Source organism: Myotis lucifugus, unplaced genomic scaffold (assembly GCF_000147115.1).
Source record: "Myotis lucifugus unplaced genomic scaffold, Myoluc2.0 scaffold_367, whole genome shotgun sequence".
Taxonomy (NCBI): domain Eukaryota; kingdom Metazoa; phylum Chordata; class Mammalia; order Chiroptera; family Vespertilionidae; genus Myotis; species Myotis lucifugus.
Genome location: NW_005871415.1, coordinates 509854 through 524000, shown reverse-complemented (window position 1 = coordinate 524000; position 14147 = coordinate 509854). Strand labels below are relative to the sequence as shown.

Genomic DNA, 14147 nt, shown 5'->3' with positions numbered 1-14147 from the left:
GTATTGGAAGAGAAACCGCCCTGTAGGAGTTTACAGATTCGGTGGTAGCGTCCGAAACATGCCCTCATGGGCCCACGGCACAAAGTGTGCCCCTGCTTTCCACCTTTCGAAGTGGGGCTTTCGCCATCTGAGTCTTCCCTAAGAGTTTAAATGTGTAACACATTCATTCATTTTCAGTTTAGCCTTTGGAACCAGACATGAATTTTGTCACATTTCATTGCACAGAAAGTTAGACTTTAGTTGGAAGAAGTTCACAAATAGCAGATATGAGTGTGAACAATAAAAGAATGGTTTCCAAAATATGACTCCAATCTTCTTATTGAAAAAAAAACTTCTTATTTCAATATCTTCTTCTTGAAAAAATAGTTACCATTTAAGGCACTGTATTATTTTTTTAGGGTGGCTATAACAAAGTATATAAACTGAGTGGCTTAAAGCAACAGGAATGCATTCTTTCTTGGTTATGGAGATCTGAAGTCTGAAATCAACATGCGATCAGAGTTGGTTTCCCCTAGAGGGCCCGAGGGAATCCATGCCAGTCTCTGAGAGTCTGATGATTGCAGGCAGCCCATGGCGTTCCTTGGCTTGTGGACTTAGCACTCTGATTTCTGCCTCTCCCTTCACATTTGTTTCTTATGAAAGCCCTGTGCCTTTCACCTGCCCCCTCATATAATCCTCACCACATCTCTATGAGGTCAGTCAGTATTCCTATTGATAAACCAAGTGCCTGAAGCTGACAGAGGCGAGTGATCCAACATCACACAGCCCTTAAGTGTCCAGGTAAGAAGAGGATCCAGGTCCTCCATCCCACGGCTCCTGGTTCCTAGCACATGGACAGCAGAGGCTAGGGTGGGTTTGGCACAGACCATTTCCTAACGTTTCAATCTAAAACCACCAGATACGTATCCAGTGTTTTCTGATGATGAAATGCAGTGTGAATCAGCACTGTTCAAAGTGTGGCCTGAGGGCACAAAGAAACTGGATCATGTGGGGAGCTCTAGAAATACTAATTCTCGGATTCCAACCCAGACACACTGAGGGTGAGGCCCAGGAATGTGTATTTCTTAAAATATATTTTTATTGATTTCAGAGAGGAAGAAAGAGGGAGAGAGAGAGAAACATCAATGATGAGAATCATTGATTGGCTGCCTCCTGCAACCCCCACACTGGGTATCGAGCCATAACCTGGGCATGTGCCTGGACCGGGAATAGAACCATGACCTCCTGGTTCATGGTCAATGCTCAACCACTGAGCCACGCTGGCTGGGCAGGAATGTGTATTTTAATAAGCTTTTCAGATGAGTCCAAAACACAGTATACTTGGCCAAGCTATATTGCAAATCACCATAAAGGACAGGTCTTGGTCTATAGCCCAGGAAATGCGACTATGCCCCATCACAAACAATGGATTGCTGCAAAGCAGCCTGTCTATTTAACCCAGGGGTCCTCAAACTTTTTAAACAGGGGGCCAGTTCACTATCCCTCAGACCGTTGGAGGGCTGGACTATAGTTTAAAAAAAAACTATGAACAAATTCCTATGCACACTACACATATCTTACTTTGAAGTAAAAAAACAAAATGGGAACAAATACAATATTTGTATTTGCATGTGGCCCGCGGGCCGTAGTTTGAGGACCCCTGATTTAACCTCTGCAGGAGGGAAGGCAGAAGGTAGAGCCAGTCCTGAGAGTATGTCCAGGGCTAACCACCAGCCCCAAAGCTGACCATCAGTTTGAAACGTCCGTCTCCACTCCTCTCCTCCCATGTAGGGGCTCCTACAGGCCCTCCTGCCTTTCCTGAACTGCTGCCAGCACCCCCCTAGGTCTGATAAGTGATTTTCACATATCTATTCTAAATGAGCATTTATTGCATTGCTGTCTCCCAGCTAGATCGCTAACACTTGTGTACAAAGCTCCTGTCTTGATTTCCTTTGGTTCCCCACCATGTGTTAGAGGAAAAATGGACTTCCGTTCAATATGACTCTCCCTTGAGAAGCAACGTGAGCTCCCTTAGCCTCATCACCTCTTGTAAATGGGGCGAGGATTGCCCTCACCTCATTGGATGGGTGTGATGATCAGCATGATGCCTGGCACTGACGGACTCAAAGTGGAGCCCATGTCACTCACCAAGGTAGGCTTTCAATAAATAGCAGATCAAGTTTCCTTGTGAGGCAGTGAACTCCTTGTCAGTAGGTCTTCAAGCAAAGGCTAGTCAGCCTACATGTGTGATGTCCAGAGGGGGAGTCTCCATTTGGTTCCAAGAGAAAAGGAAAGGGAATAGGTAGAGTAGGAGCATCTCTGTCTGCCACTTGGACAAGAATGGCACTGACAGAATCTGTCTGAGGTAACTATTTTTGGAACTCTGGTGTCTAGTAAAGGCTTGCAAATTCCAGGGGAAGGCTTGCATGGTAAATGATTAACTTTGCTCAATTTCAACCCTTAGCTCTGCAGCTCCTACCCATCCCTGACCCTAGTCCATGTGTTTCCAGAGTAGCTTGCACACAGACTTTGAGTGCCAGGATGGGTGGTGAGGACCCTGTCGCTCACCTATGAGAGATGTGTGTTTGAATCACTGATTGCTGCTTCCCATCACAGAGGTGCACACACTAAAGTGGGCAGCCGCTGTTGCAGCCCCTCTGAGAACCAGCTGCTATAATGCTCACACATCTGGCTATGTAGATAGTTCACAACACTGCCCAAACGGTCTATCCAGAGATCAGACCAGCAACATGATCTATCCCAGTCACACTTTCAAAGTCCTCTCTACCTCTTGCTGATGTCATCAGCTGAGAATGAGAGGGAACATGAAATGTCTGTTGAAAGGCATGTTCATCAGCCCTTTGCCAGGGATGGTGTGATGTCATATGGCTGTAATTGACCCTGACAGCCAGAAATATGGCAGAGCTCAGTCTCAAGTGCTACTTTGGTGGGGCCCAAATCTGTCACACCTGCTACCCAGGCAAATTTGTTACAAACTGTGGTCAGTTTATACACAGAGCTCAATAACACCTAGATGAGGCACATATTATCTCCTGTCCCCAAATAGTCCAACTCAGTCTGGGCTTCCCTTTTTGGTCATGTGACTTTTCCTTTACTGTCTCAGGAATCAATATTTGAGCCTCAGTCCTTAGTACCCCCAAGAATTGACTTGGGTGGCTGACCCCAGATCTGCTCAGGACTCAACACCCCTGTTTTTATATGAGTCAGAATCTGCTCCTAAGCTGCTGTCCCCTGCTCTCCCTTGGAGCCTATTAGCAGATATCATCAGTGTAGTCACCACCTGGAAAGAAGGCTCATGCCACTACTTTTGCCATCCACTGGTGGCAAATGGGAGAATTCAGGACAGTGTTTGCAGGTCCAGGTGATCTTCCAGGCAAACTGATCTTTGATATTTTGTGCCAAAGAGATTGAGAAAAAAGTATTAGCCATGCCCAAAACAGAAAACTACCAAAATGTGTAAACAATTTAGCTACAGTCACAAAGTCTAGCAAGACTGGGATTATAGAGGCAACAACTGAATTTTGTTGGTGATATTCCACCGTGGAAACAACCATTTGGCTTTAGGTGAAGCAGAAATAACTTTCCAGCCCTAGCTGGTTTGGCTCAGTGTATAGAGCATCAGCCTGCAGACTCAAGGGTCCCAGATTCGATTCTGGTCAAGGGCACATGCCCAGGTTGCAGGCTCGGTCCCCAGTGGGGGGTGTGCAGGAGGCAGCCAATCAATGATCCCCTTTCCTCGTTGATGTTTTTTATCTCTCTCTTCCCTCCCTTCCTCTCTGAAATCAATTATATATATATATATATATATATATATATATATATATATATATATGAAATAACTATATATATTTCATATATATATATGAAATAACTTTTCAGTGTGTTCAACCCCTAAGTTGGAGCTTTTTTGTTATAGCAACTGGCATCACCCAGCTAATACATTCCACTACTTTAGAGGCTATAGGACCTAGTCAATGACATACCCTGTCTGAGCTCATGTAGGCACTCAGTCAATATTTGTCAAATTAATTGAATTTATACTTGTAAACTGATTACATTGAACTATACCATCATCCCTAATACATATCCTCATCTTACATTCAATGACCTAAAGATTATTTGAATGTTGGGCCAATTTGGGCACTGGGCCAATTACTGACCTTTTCAACAACCATCCCACTCCCAGCAGGAAGGATTTAAGAAATTCCTGAGAGATGCACCTGGCTTTATTAGATGACCCCACCTTGAGCACTGTAGCCTTTCCTCCCCATAGTCATTACCTGTATATTGTCATGGTTGACATCCTTGTCTTTCTCCCTGTTGTCTGCCTTCTCTTTGAGGGCAAGGATCATGTCTCCTTGGCTGCATTCCAGTCCATTACAGAAAGACCCTGGGACATGCTCATTGCTTCATGAGTGCTCTTTAAATGAATAGAAGAATGAATGAATGACAGCAGAATGAAAGATTGCATGCAGAATAAATGAGTCTGGTTAGAGGCCACCCCAGTTCCTCTGGTAGTCTTCTCCTGCCTCCCTCACTTCCCCTAAACAGCCCACAACCTGTGCTAGTCCTTTCCTCTCTGGGCCTGGTGCCATTTTCCCTGGATTCCCTCCCAGGCCTTTGTAGAGCTTGTTTCTGGTGCCTTTCATGTACTCATCTTCACCTCTTCATATGACAGAAGTAGCAAGTCACAAGCTGACGTGAGTGGTGACTTGCAACATTTACAGAGAAAAAGAACCACTTTTCCAACTTTCTAGGGTGGCAGCCAGCACTCTTGATAAAGAATGTAAGTTAGAGACTGAAAATTCCAAAAGGACACTCTTCAATGTTTTCTTCTGCCCCAAATATGGAGGTGGTGAGCATGCACATGTGTGATTTATGTAAGTGCATGTTTGTGTGTGTGTGTATAGAGGGGCATAGCCATCTGTGTGCTTCAGAATTTTATCCAAAAGGAGCAGATATCTTTAAATCATGTCTAACTTGTTTCACAATGATTTCCTTTTTAAAAGAGATATGAAAAACCTAGAGATGATCAATGAACTTACCTTGTATGATTCCAACCATATGGCATTCTGGAAGAGGCACAACTATGGAGACAGGAAAAAGATCAGTGATTACCAGGGGTTAGAAAGAGGGGACAAGCACAGATGATTTTTAGGACAGTGAAAATACTCTCGATGACACTATGATGGTGAGTATATGTCATTGTACATTTGTGACTATCCACAGATTGAACAACACCAAGAGTGAACTCTTGGAAGAAGCATGGACTTTGTGTAATTGTGGTATGTCAGGAAGGCTCATCCCCTGCTACAACTGTACCACTCTGGTGGATAATGGAGACAGGGTGGAAAGCAGTGTCAATGAGCAAAAGGGGATGGGAGTGGGGTGTACTTTCTTTACTTTCTGCTCAATTGCGCTGGAAACCAAAAACCATTCTTTTTTTTTTAATATATATTTTATTGATTTTTCACAGAGAGGAAAGGAGAGAGATAGAGAATTAGAAACATCGATGAGAGAGAAACATCGATCAGCTGCCTCCTGCACATCTCCCACTGGGGATGTGCCCGCAACCCAGTACATGCCCTTGACCGGAATCGAACCTGGGACCCCTCAGTCCGCAGGCCGACGCTCTATCCACTGAGCCAAACCGGTTTTGGCCAAAAACCATTCTTAAATATAAAGTTTAGAAATGATTTTTAAAAAACATTAGATAAAAAGTAAGGAAGTTTAAACAAAATATGGACTCGAGTAATAATTATCAACAGAGAGGTTACCAACAGGGAATCCTGGGTGAGATGTGGGGCAGCGTAACTACTAGTATCTTGAAAATATTTTGTAAAACCAATAATATATATATATAATGAATGAGAGGATGAGAAAGGAGAGAGAGGGAGGGAGAGAGAAGATTTATCCAAGAATGATCCTTACTTTTTAAAAAAATATATTTTATTGATTTTTTCAGAGAGGAAGGGAGAGGGATAGAGAGTTAGAAACATTGATGAGAGAGAAACATCGATCAGCTGCCTCCTGTACACTCCCTACTGGGGATGTGCCCGCAACCAAGGTACATGCCCTTGACCGGAATCGAACCTGGGACCCTTGAGTCCACAGGCCGACGCTCTATCCACTGAGCCAAACCGGTTAGGGCCTTATATTAGAAGGCCTTAAATTTAATTCTTCTTGAATTGTGTGTCAGGCATGTTCTTGGGTGACCTAAGCCTCAGCTCCACATCTGTACCACAAGGATCCAGGCTGGACTTTCCTTCACGGATTCTTGTGAACAAAGTGAGGCGCCTTTATGTAATCCATTGTCCATGAGCCAGTGATGCCCTGGATCCTGGGAGTATAGGGAGGTTGTAGGAACCTGCTGTGAACAGTCATTCTGGGGCTCCAAACCCTGTCCAGTTTTCCCAGTGCCCTGTAGTAAAAGTATAAAATTTTCTCAGTGTACCTAGATGTGAAATAGTACGGGGAAAACACATTAGCACAATGCCAGTGCGTTGTAAGCACTTACTCGAGTGACCGTCTATTTCTCTCCATGAACATCCATAAAAACGTGGAGGCATGGGCAAGATCAGGGGCCAATGACACTGATAGAAAGAATGTTGACTGTTTATGAAGTCACTGTTTGAGCTGGATCTTGAAGGATGAGCCAATGTGAGCCTAACAAAGTAAGACTGGAAAAGCATTCCAAGTATGGGGAACAGAGAAGCAAAGGCAGGAAGTGGGCAAGTGAACTGAGTATTCAGAAAGTGGTGGATGAGTATCCTAGTGTGGCCAGATTGTTGTTGTTGTTTATTTGTTTGTTGTTGTTGTTGTTGTGTGTGTGTGTGTGTGTGTGTGTGTGTGTGTGTAAATGAGTTTGGAATGACAGGTTGAGTCAACAGGGAAAGGTCTACATAGCTTGGCCTAATACTGTGCCCGCCTTACTTGAAATAGAAAGATCAAGGCAGAAGTTGGGATGGGATCACAGGAAGGCTGAATGTCCACAGAAAGCCAGAGGGGGAAGTCCCATGTTCCCTGTCAAAGCTTAGAGAAACATTCTCAGAAAAGATCCTGGAGTCCACGTGTTTCCTTTAAATACGCTTTGTGTTCTGACCTATAGTCTTCTTCCAGAAAAAAAAAAAAAAGCTGGCTGCGTCCTGAGGATCAAGATGAATTCCTCATTATTTCAGAGGCCACCTTGATCTATATCTCCCTGTGGAACAAAGCTGCTTTAACTTGTCTACGTCCAAATGACGTAGGAGTGGGAGTGGGCAACGCTGACTTCAGTGACATGCAGGTGGGGGTGTCTTTGGCCTGTGGCCAAAGTGTGGCGCTGTTTCCTAAAACACCACACTGTGAGTGCCTATTTGGGGAGTATGTGTTCTATAAGATGGTGGTCGGAACCATGGGGATGGATCTCTTCATGAGCTGATTTTATAAAAGGCATAGAGCTTGGGGAAATGGCCACCTCCGATGGCATTTATGTAAAGACCCTTTGAACCTCTGAGTAAACCAGTCAACATCCACAGCTTGAGTGGAATCCAACCACAATTAGGACTTTTGGTGTCTTTATTGTGGGCCAGGCCAGCACTTTTAGAAAATTTCAATTAGATGGCAGCTCAATTCCATATACTCTCATCTGGATATTGGGGCATTTCTTAAAAGTTCAAGAACTCTCCATTTGTTTCAAAAAATGTATATACAAAAACAATTATGACTTCTGAAAATACCAACCCCAATGCCACATGTTCTCAGCCAACTGGAGCTGAGTGCTGACCTTACTACCAGGACCTACCCGGATTGTCACAGTCCCCCCTGCTCTTTAGTGTCTCAGCCCCAAAGGCAGATTGGTTGCATTTATTGCCATTTGTGTACTATTGTTCTTCTTATGGCTGAGTTAAGAAGAAGAGTACAACTTCTTGTGCCCAGATATGAAAAGGGAGGTGGCAAAATATAATGAGGTCCACATCTTCTTTGGCAAGTGAGTCTCCTTCTCTATGTTTAACATCAAAATGAAATATGTCTGTTTTTAAGGAATACAGCTGGAGTCCCCATTATGAACCAAATCATCCTCATTTACATTATGCCCATAAATAATTTAGTAGGAAAACCTAAGGGAGGTACTGTGATTGTCCTCAATCTATAGATGCACACACACAGGTTCAGAGAGGTTATGTGACAGCTGTGACAAGGGTTAGGTGAATGCTCTGTCATTCTGGTATGAGACTGCCTATCAAAGGTTGACCAGAATGAAGATCCCATGTGTGACCTGAAGGTGAATTTCTTCAGCAGAAATCCCCAGATCAGGAACTCACTCCCTACCAGCCATTCGGAGGCCCTGGATTCCTCTGCCCAATAGTCACTTCAGGTGCCTCAGTGAAAACAGAGACTCAGACACTGAGATGTGTTTCCCAGCTCATCCACTCATCAACCCAACATTTACTGAGAATGGCAGGTAGGAAAATATCAGACAATGGATGCAGGGAGTCCCAGATTTAACTCTGGGCTCCTCATCCTTCTGGCTGTGTGACCTTGGACAAAACCTGAATATCTCATGCTTCAGTTTTCCATCTGTAAAATGGGGTGAATCACCGCTTCCCATATCATAGAATGGATGTGATGAGAACGAACGGAGAGATTTCGGTAAAATGGACCTAGCACAGTGCTTGGCAGCTATGGTTATTTTTGTTGTTTATAACTTTCCCCAGAGATATTGCTGCATCAAAGAGTCCCTCAAAGAGGGTCTCTGCGAGGCTGAGCTGTCCTCCCAAACTGGCTGCTGGGGGAAGAGGAAGGGCTTGGAGGGCGCGGTCTAATGTCCTGTGTGTAACCCTCCGCCCACTTTACACCAACCACTTTCCCTGCAGGCGCTGGCTCCCTCCGAAGGGGCGTGGCTGGGAGGAATGTGAAGACAGCTGCACAGGTGTGTGCCCTGTGAACACCCTGTCTGCCTGGGCTCCTATAAAAAGGGCCTCCCCTGCCTTGCACTGCAGATGAGACTTGCTCTGGCACCGGGAATTGCACTGCATCTTCATACTCAGAACAAGGTAAGAGCCTGCCCTTTAAGAGTGTGCTTGCCTGCCCCACTTTCAGCTTTCCCCAAAACCTCAAGTTCCTGAGGTCTGGATCCTAGCAGGGGTCCCATTGCCATGAGGAATGAGTGGGTCTTCATCTGGTATACCTAGCCTCACGCCCCACCTTCCTTTGGGACCCCACATGCCTATGACTGCCTTCCCCTTTCTCAATCCTAATAGCAGGTCAAAATGCCTAGGCTGGAAATGAGACCAGGGCCATTTCCTAGGCCAGCCTTTTTTTTTTTTTAATAAAATTCAGTATTTTCTTTTAAAACGGAGCACCAATAATATGAATCATCTTGCCATTGTGAATTAAGCCAAACCAAATCCTGAATTGTTCATGATTGCTCTTTTATTTCTTGCCAATATTTTTGAAAGGCAGAGGAAGGTGAAGGTGAGAAGGGTGGTATAAAGGACCAGAGAGATAAGTTCTGGCTGCCTGTCCCAGCTTTGTCACTTGCCCTTCATGGGATCTTGAACAATTTATTTGCCGGTCTGAGACTTAACTGCCCCATCTGTTACCTGGAGAGATTTATTATTACCTGCCAAGGAGTACTCTTGTGTGGATCAACAAGGTGAGACTCAGACGCTGGTCAAGTGCACAGAAATGCTATTTTTCTTCTCCTTTTCAGTGTAGTTTTGTTGCCCACCTGACATAATCCATGTAGGTTGGCATAGCATTTAAGGTCATCCTATTCATTCAATGATTTGGGGTTTTTTGTGTGTTTTTTTTTAAATAATTGATTAAGGGCATTCTGTATGCCCAGGATTGTGCTAAGCAGTCTAAATACTCTGGTGGAAATTCACTCCTATCTACCTCGGTTCACTTTGCCCAGTCAAATTGAATGATCTCCCCTTCTTTATGCCTTTTCTTGGGTTCTTACTTCATCCCAATTGCCCCTCCTCACAAACCCACCCATCTCAGAGTGTACAAACCTCGTGCATGTTTAACCTTGGGTCAAACATCACTTTGCAGGTCATTTCCTGTGTCCTTTCTCATAGTGTGGTCATCTGATTCCATGTAGAACTGTGATATAGAAATCCAGCACATCGGAGCTGGAGGAGTGGGCAGTTATCTCATGCAACACCTTGATTTCCAGATAAAATAACTGAGACCCAGAGGGAGAGAGTGACTTGCCCAAGATCAAGCTGGGGACACAATTGGGACAGACTCCTGATCAATACTATTTAGAATCCCCAAAGAGTTGCCTCTAAGTTTTTAAGATGTGAAACTTTCTTATTTACCTTGGTATATTCAACATATAGTCCGGTGTGTGGCATACAGTAGGTGCTCCATAAATGCCTGTTGAATGAGTGAATAAAAGCATGAGTGAAAGAGCAAATGAAGGCATAAGTGAGTGAATGAATGGGGCTCAGAGAGTGGTGAAGGAAGAAATGAAGGGTAGGAAATTTTCACATTCAAGACTCCAGTCAAGCAGAAATATGAATAAACAGACTGCTTGTCTAGTAATTTCAGAAATCAGAAGGATTCTTGAACTTACTCCTAGGCAGGCAGGCAAGTACCAGGGTGGAGGGAGGGTCAGCTTACAGCCTGTAGTGCGAAAATGCTGCCCAGCATGGACTCACCTGCCTTTTGTCAAACAGGTTCCCACCAAACTAAAGACATGAGGATTCACAGCCTCACCTTGCTGTCCTTCCTCCTTCTGGCCGCTCAGGTGTTCTTGGTGGAGGGCAAAAAGGAAGTAAAGAAAAGAGGTGGCAGCAAAGCCACCACAGAAAAAACACAGACGCTGGGCAAGCCCTTGAATGAGCAGAGAAACCAGCCACCCAAGCACCTAACCAAAGGCAAGTTTGTCACCCAAGACCAGGCCGACTGCAGATGGGTGGTGACTGAGAAGGAGGAGGGCATTGTCCTGAAGGTCGATTGCACCCGACAGGATAACAAGTTTTCCTGTTCCTTTACGGGCAATCCAACTTCGTGCCTGGAGTCGACCAAAAAGGGTGCCTATTGGAAGCAAATCGGCCGGAGCCTGCGCACTCAGAAAGTCATCTGTGGGGACTCAAAGAGCATCCTGAAGACCAGGGTGTGCAGAAAGAAGTTCCCAGAATCCAATCTGAAGTTGGTGAACTCTACTCTAATTGGGAAGAAACCCAGCCAGGAGACAATGGAGCCCTCTCCCAGGGAGCAGAGCATGACCAATGAGGCCTCCCTCATGGAGCCTAACAAGGTCAAAGAGAACACCCTCGCTGGCCCAGCAGAGTCCTCCATCAATCCCGAGTGTCTGGAGGACCCAGACATGATGAACCAGAAGAAGGCAGCCCTGGAATACTGTGGGGAGTCCTGGAGCTCTTTCTGCAAATTCTTCTTCACCATGGTGCAGAGTGAACCATGTTAAGGAGGTCAGAAGAGAACAGAGCTCCATTAGGTGCATGTCCAAGCCTTCAGGATGCTGTAAAGCTCTCCAAGTTCCCTGTAAAACGAACATTTCTATGAGCGCGCAGGAATTAAACAGAATTTGTAATTTTTTGTTTTTGGAATTTGCTTTATATTCATTTCCTTAGGTGTGATTTTCAGAGGTTGTTGACTGCAATGTTTCCATGGCCCACAAAGCTGTGTGCATCTGAGCAGTAATGACCACTCTTTGAGCTGAATGAGCCAGAGGGATGATTTCAGTGTGATGCACTTTTGCTTAATTAACAAAATTAATAAAGCTCTGTGCATTTTTCAAAAATTTTCAACCATTGTTTGTGTCTCTGCATCTAGTTCCAACACACTCATAAGCAGGCCTCCACGTGTCAGTGCAAAAAATATCTAAGGAACAATTTCCTGTTCCCCATTCATCCCAAGTCATCCCATAAGGTGACCCACTCCAAACTCCTATCTTTACACTTTCATGCCTTGCTCTGTGGTGTTTGATGCTCACTGTACTGATTTCAAGTGGGACACCTTGGGGATGAGTGAGACACCTGTCAGGGTCTCACAGATAGTAGGCAGGATTTGAACGTAGGAGGTCTCCAAGCCAAGTCCACATGCTGGATAAACACCCTATACTGGCAAAGTCAGAGCTGCCCATTGCCAGCCACCTTATGCAGGACCCCTGATCTTGAGTAGCTCATTTCTAGCCTGAGGGAGAGAGATCTGCATAAGAACAGTGCCCTGTGATAAAGGCTCCATGGAAAGGATGGAAAGGAAAAAAGCAGAAGAGGAAGAAGCTGCTGGAAGAACTCAGCTTGAGCTTCACGGAGGGGATGATACTGGAGCTGGAATTTGGAGAGAGTATCTTTAGGGAGGAAACAGGGTAGAATGGAGGCACTGTAGACAGATAACAGCATGTATAAAGGCAAAGACAGGAGAAAATTATAGAGGCTGGGAGAGGCCACATGGCTGGAATGTAGTGGGGTTCAGGGATGACACTGCTGTCAATAATTTACATGTTAGTATGAAGAATCTTAAAGTGTTTTAATGCTATAGCTGGGAAGAGAGAATTAACTGTCCCCAATGCCTTGTCACAATTCCACAAAGAACAAAAAGTGAGGAGTCGGAGTTGGTAAGAGCACTGTTCTTTAGAGCCTCTTTGGGATTGGTGGCAGGGAGGAATGGCCAGTGGCGTGGAAGAATCTCATTTTACCAGGACCTACACTGAGCATTGTCAGCCTCAGAGTTGACAGCCTCAGATTCAGTTGATTATCATCATCAACTTCATCAACTCGACATTTATCTCTCATTTTCTATGTCCAGGCACCATACTAACCTTTCCCCATGGAGTATACATGTATTTATTCATTTAATCACTCAATTAACACACAGTTTATTAAGCACAGACTATCAGACTCTTGTAGGAGCTCAGGATACAGCGATCTACAAGAGATGAATGCTCTGCCCCCATGGGGCTACCAGTGGGGAAACGAATGGTAAGCTCACAAATACACAAGCATCAAAGAGGAAAATTAAAGAAAGAGGAGGGGGTAGAAGTGATGGAAGACAACCTGTCTTAGATGAGATGGTTAGGGGAGGCCTATCTATGGAGGTGACTTTTGAGTCTAGATCTAAATTAAGTGAGGCATTAAATCAGGTGACGCTTTTGGGTAAGGATGTTCTAAATAGTGGGGACAGTGGGTACACGTGTTCTGACATTAATTAATAAGCTGTGGGCTCCTACTGTGTGCCAGGCATGGTTCTAGAGGAAGGAAATAATAGCAAACGAAAAAGAAAATTATCCTTCTTTTTATGGTGTTTATATTCCAATAGCTGGGTCATGCATGACATGTTCAGAAATATCAAACATTACAGACTCACTCTAGGACACAACTGACCTATAAACCTTATCCCCACACCCAAAAGTATGGACCCAACATCACAGGCCCTCCTCATGGTCCTCCTGGCCACACAACAGGAGCATTTCCCTTAAAGTCTACACAGATTGTCAGCCCTTTGCCCCCTGCCCACTCATACATATTAATTCTACATAGTCTTGAAATAGGAAAACATTTCCAGAGGTCATTAAACAATAACACTGCTCTGGTCTGGATGATGTAAACATTGGAAAACAGACCAGACCAGACCAAAGGGAAAGCCCTCTTAAGGTCCCTTTTAGCCCATAAAGCTAATGGTTCTTCTAAATCACTCATGGCTCTGGCCAATGGCAGAACTGGGAGGAGCCTTGTTTCTAACATAGTGGGGTCGGCAGGATCTGGGTTAGAGGTTTCTCTCTGCTGCTTCTCAACCAAGATCCCTGGGTCAATTATTTAAATCTTCTGAGCTCCAATGAGCTCATCTTAACAATGGGGATAATGAAACCATCTTTAATCCTTTTCGATCCAACGTGGAGGCTGACTCGACAGACCAGGCGCTAGGAGCAGGTCCAATGTCGAGGCTGAGGTTGACACCGAAAACCGGTTCAATATTCAATCCCGTCAATTAATTTGGACCATACTGTTTGAATTCCAAAAATAAAATTGGACCACAAAGGGTTAAGGGTTGTTGTAAGACACATATTGGTCAATACATCTTGAGCACCTAGAGTCGCACCTAGTGTTCACATAGTAGGTTTTCAACACAAATGATGGTCTTAAGTCCAAAGTGTAAGCCTGGTTTTGGAGGGAGGCCAAAAAATTATGTAAACT

General features: G+C 44.6%; 2 protein-coding genes across 2 annotated transcripts in view; both read left to right on the top strand.

Annotated features, from left to right (window-relative positions):
• PROM1 (prominin 1) overlaps nt 1-7420 on the top strand; it is a 73716-nt gene extending 66296 nt beyond the window's left edge. The window contains exons 24-26 of the mRNA XM_023765014.1: nt 5230-5285; nt 6200-6288; nt 7109-7420. Of these exons, the coding sequence (XP_023620782.1) occupies nt 5230-5285; nt 6200-6288; nt 7109-7420 (457 nt within the window). The remainder of the gene's footprint in view (nt 1-5229; nt 5286-6199; nt 6289-7108) is intronic.
• A 1489-nt stretch (nt 7421-8909) lies between these two features.
• On the top strand, nt 8910-11762 carry FGFBP1 (fibroblast growth factor binding protein 1). Its single transcript, XM_023765015.1, has 2 exons — nt 8910-9035; nt 10668-11762. The coding sequence occupies exon 2, from the start codon at nt 10688-10690 to the stop codon at nt 11417-11419; it is 732 nt and encodes a 243-aa protein (XP_023620783.1). The 5' UTR covers nt 8910-9035; nt 10668-10687; the 3' UTR covers nt 11420-11762.
• Nucleotides 11763-14147: the final 2385 nt, after the last annotated feature.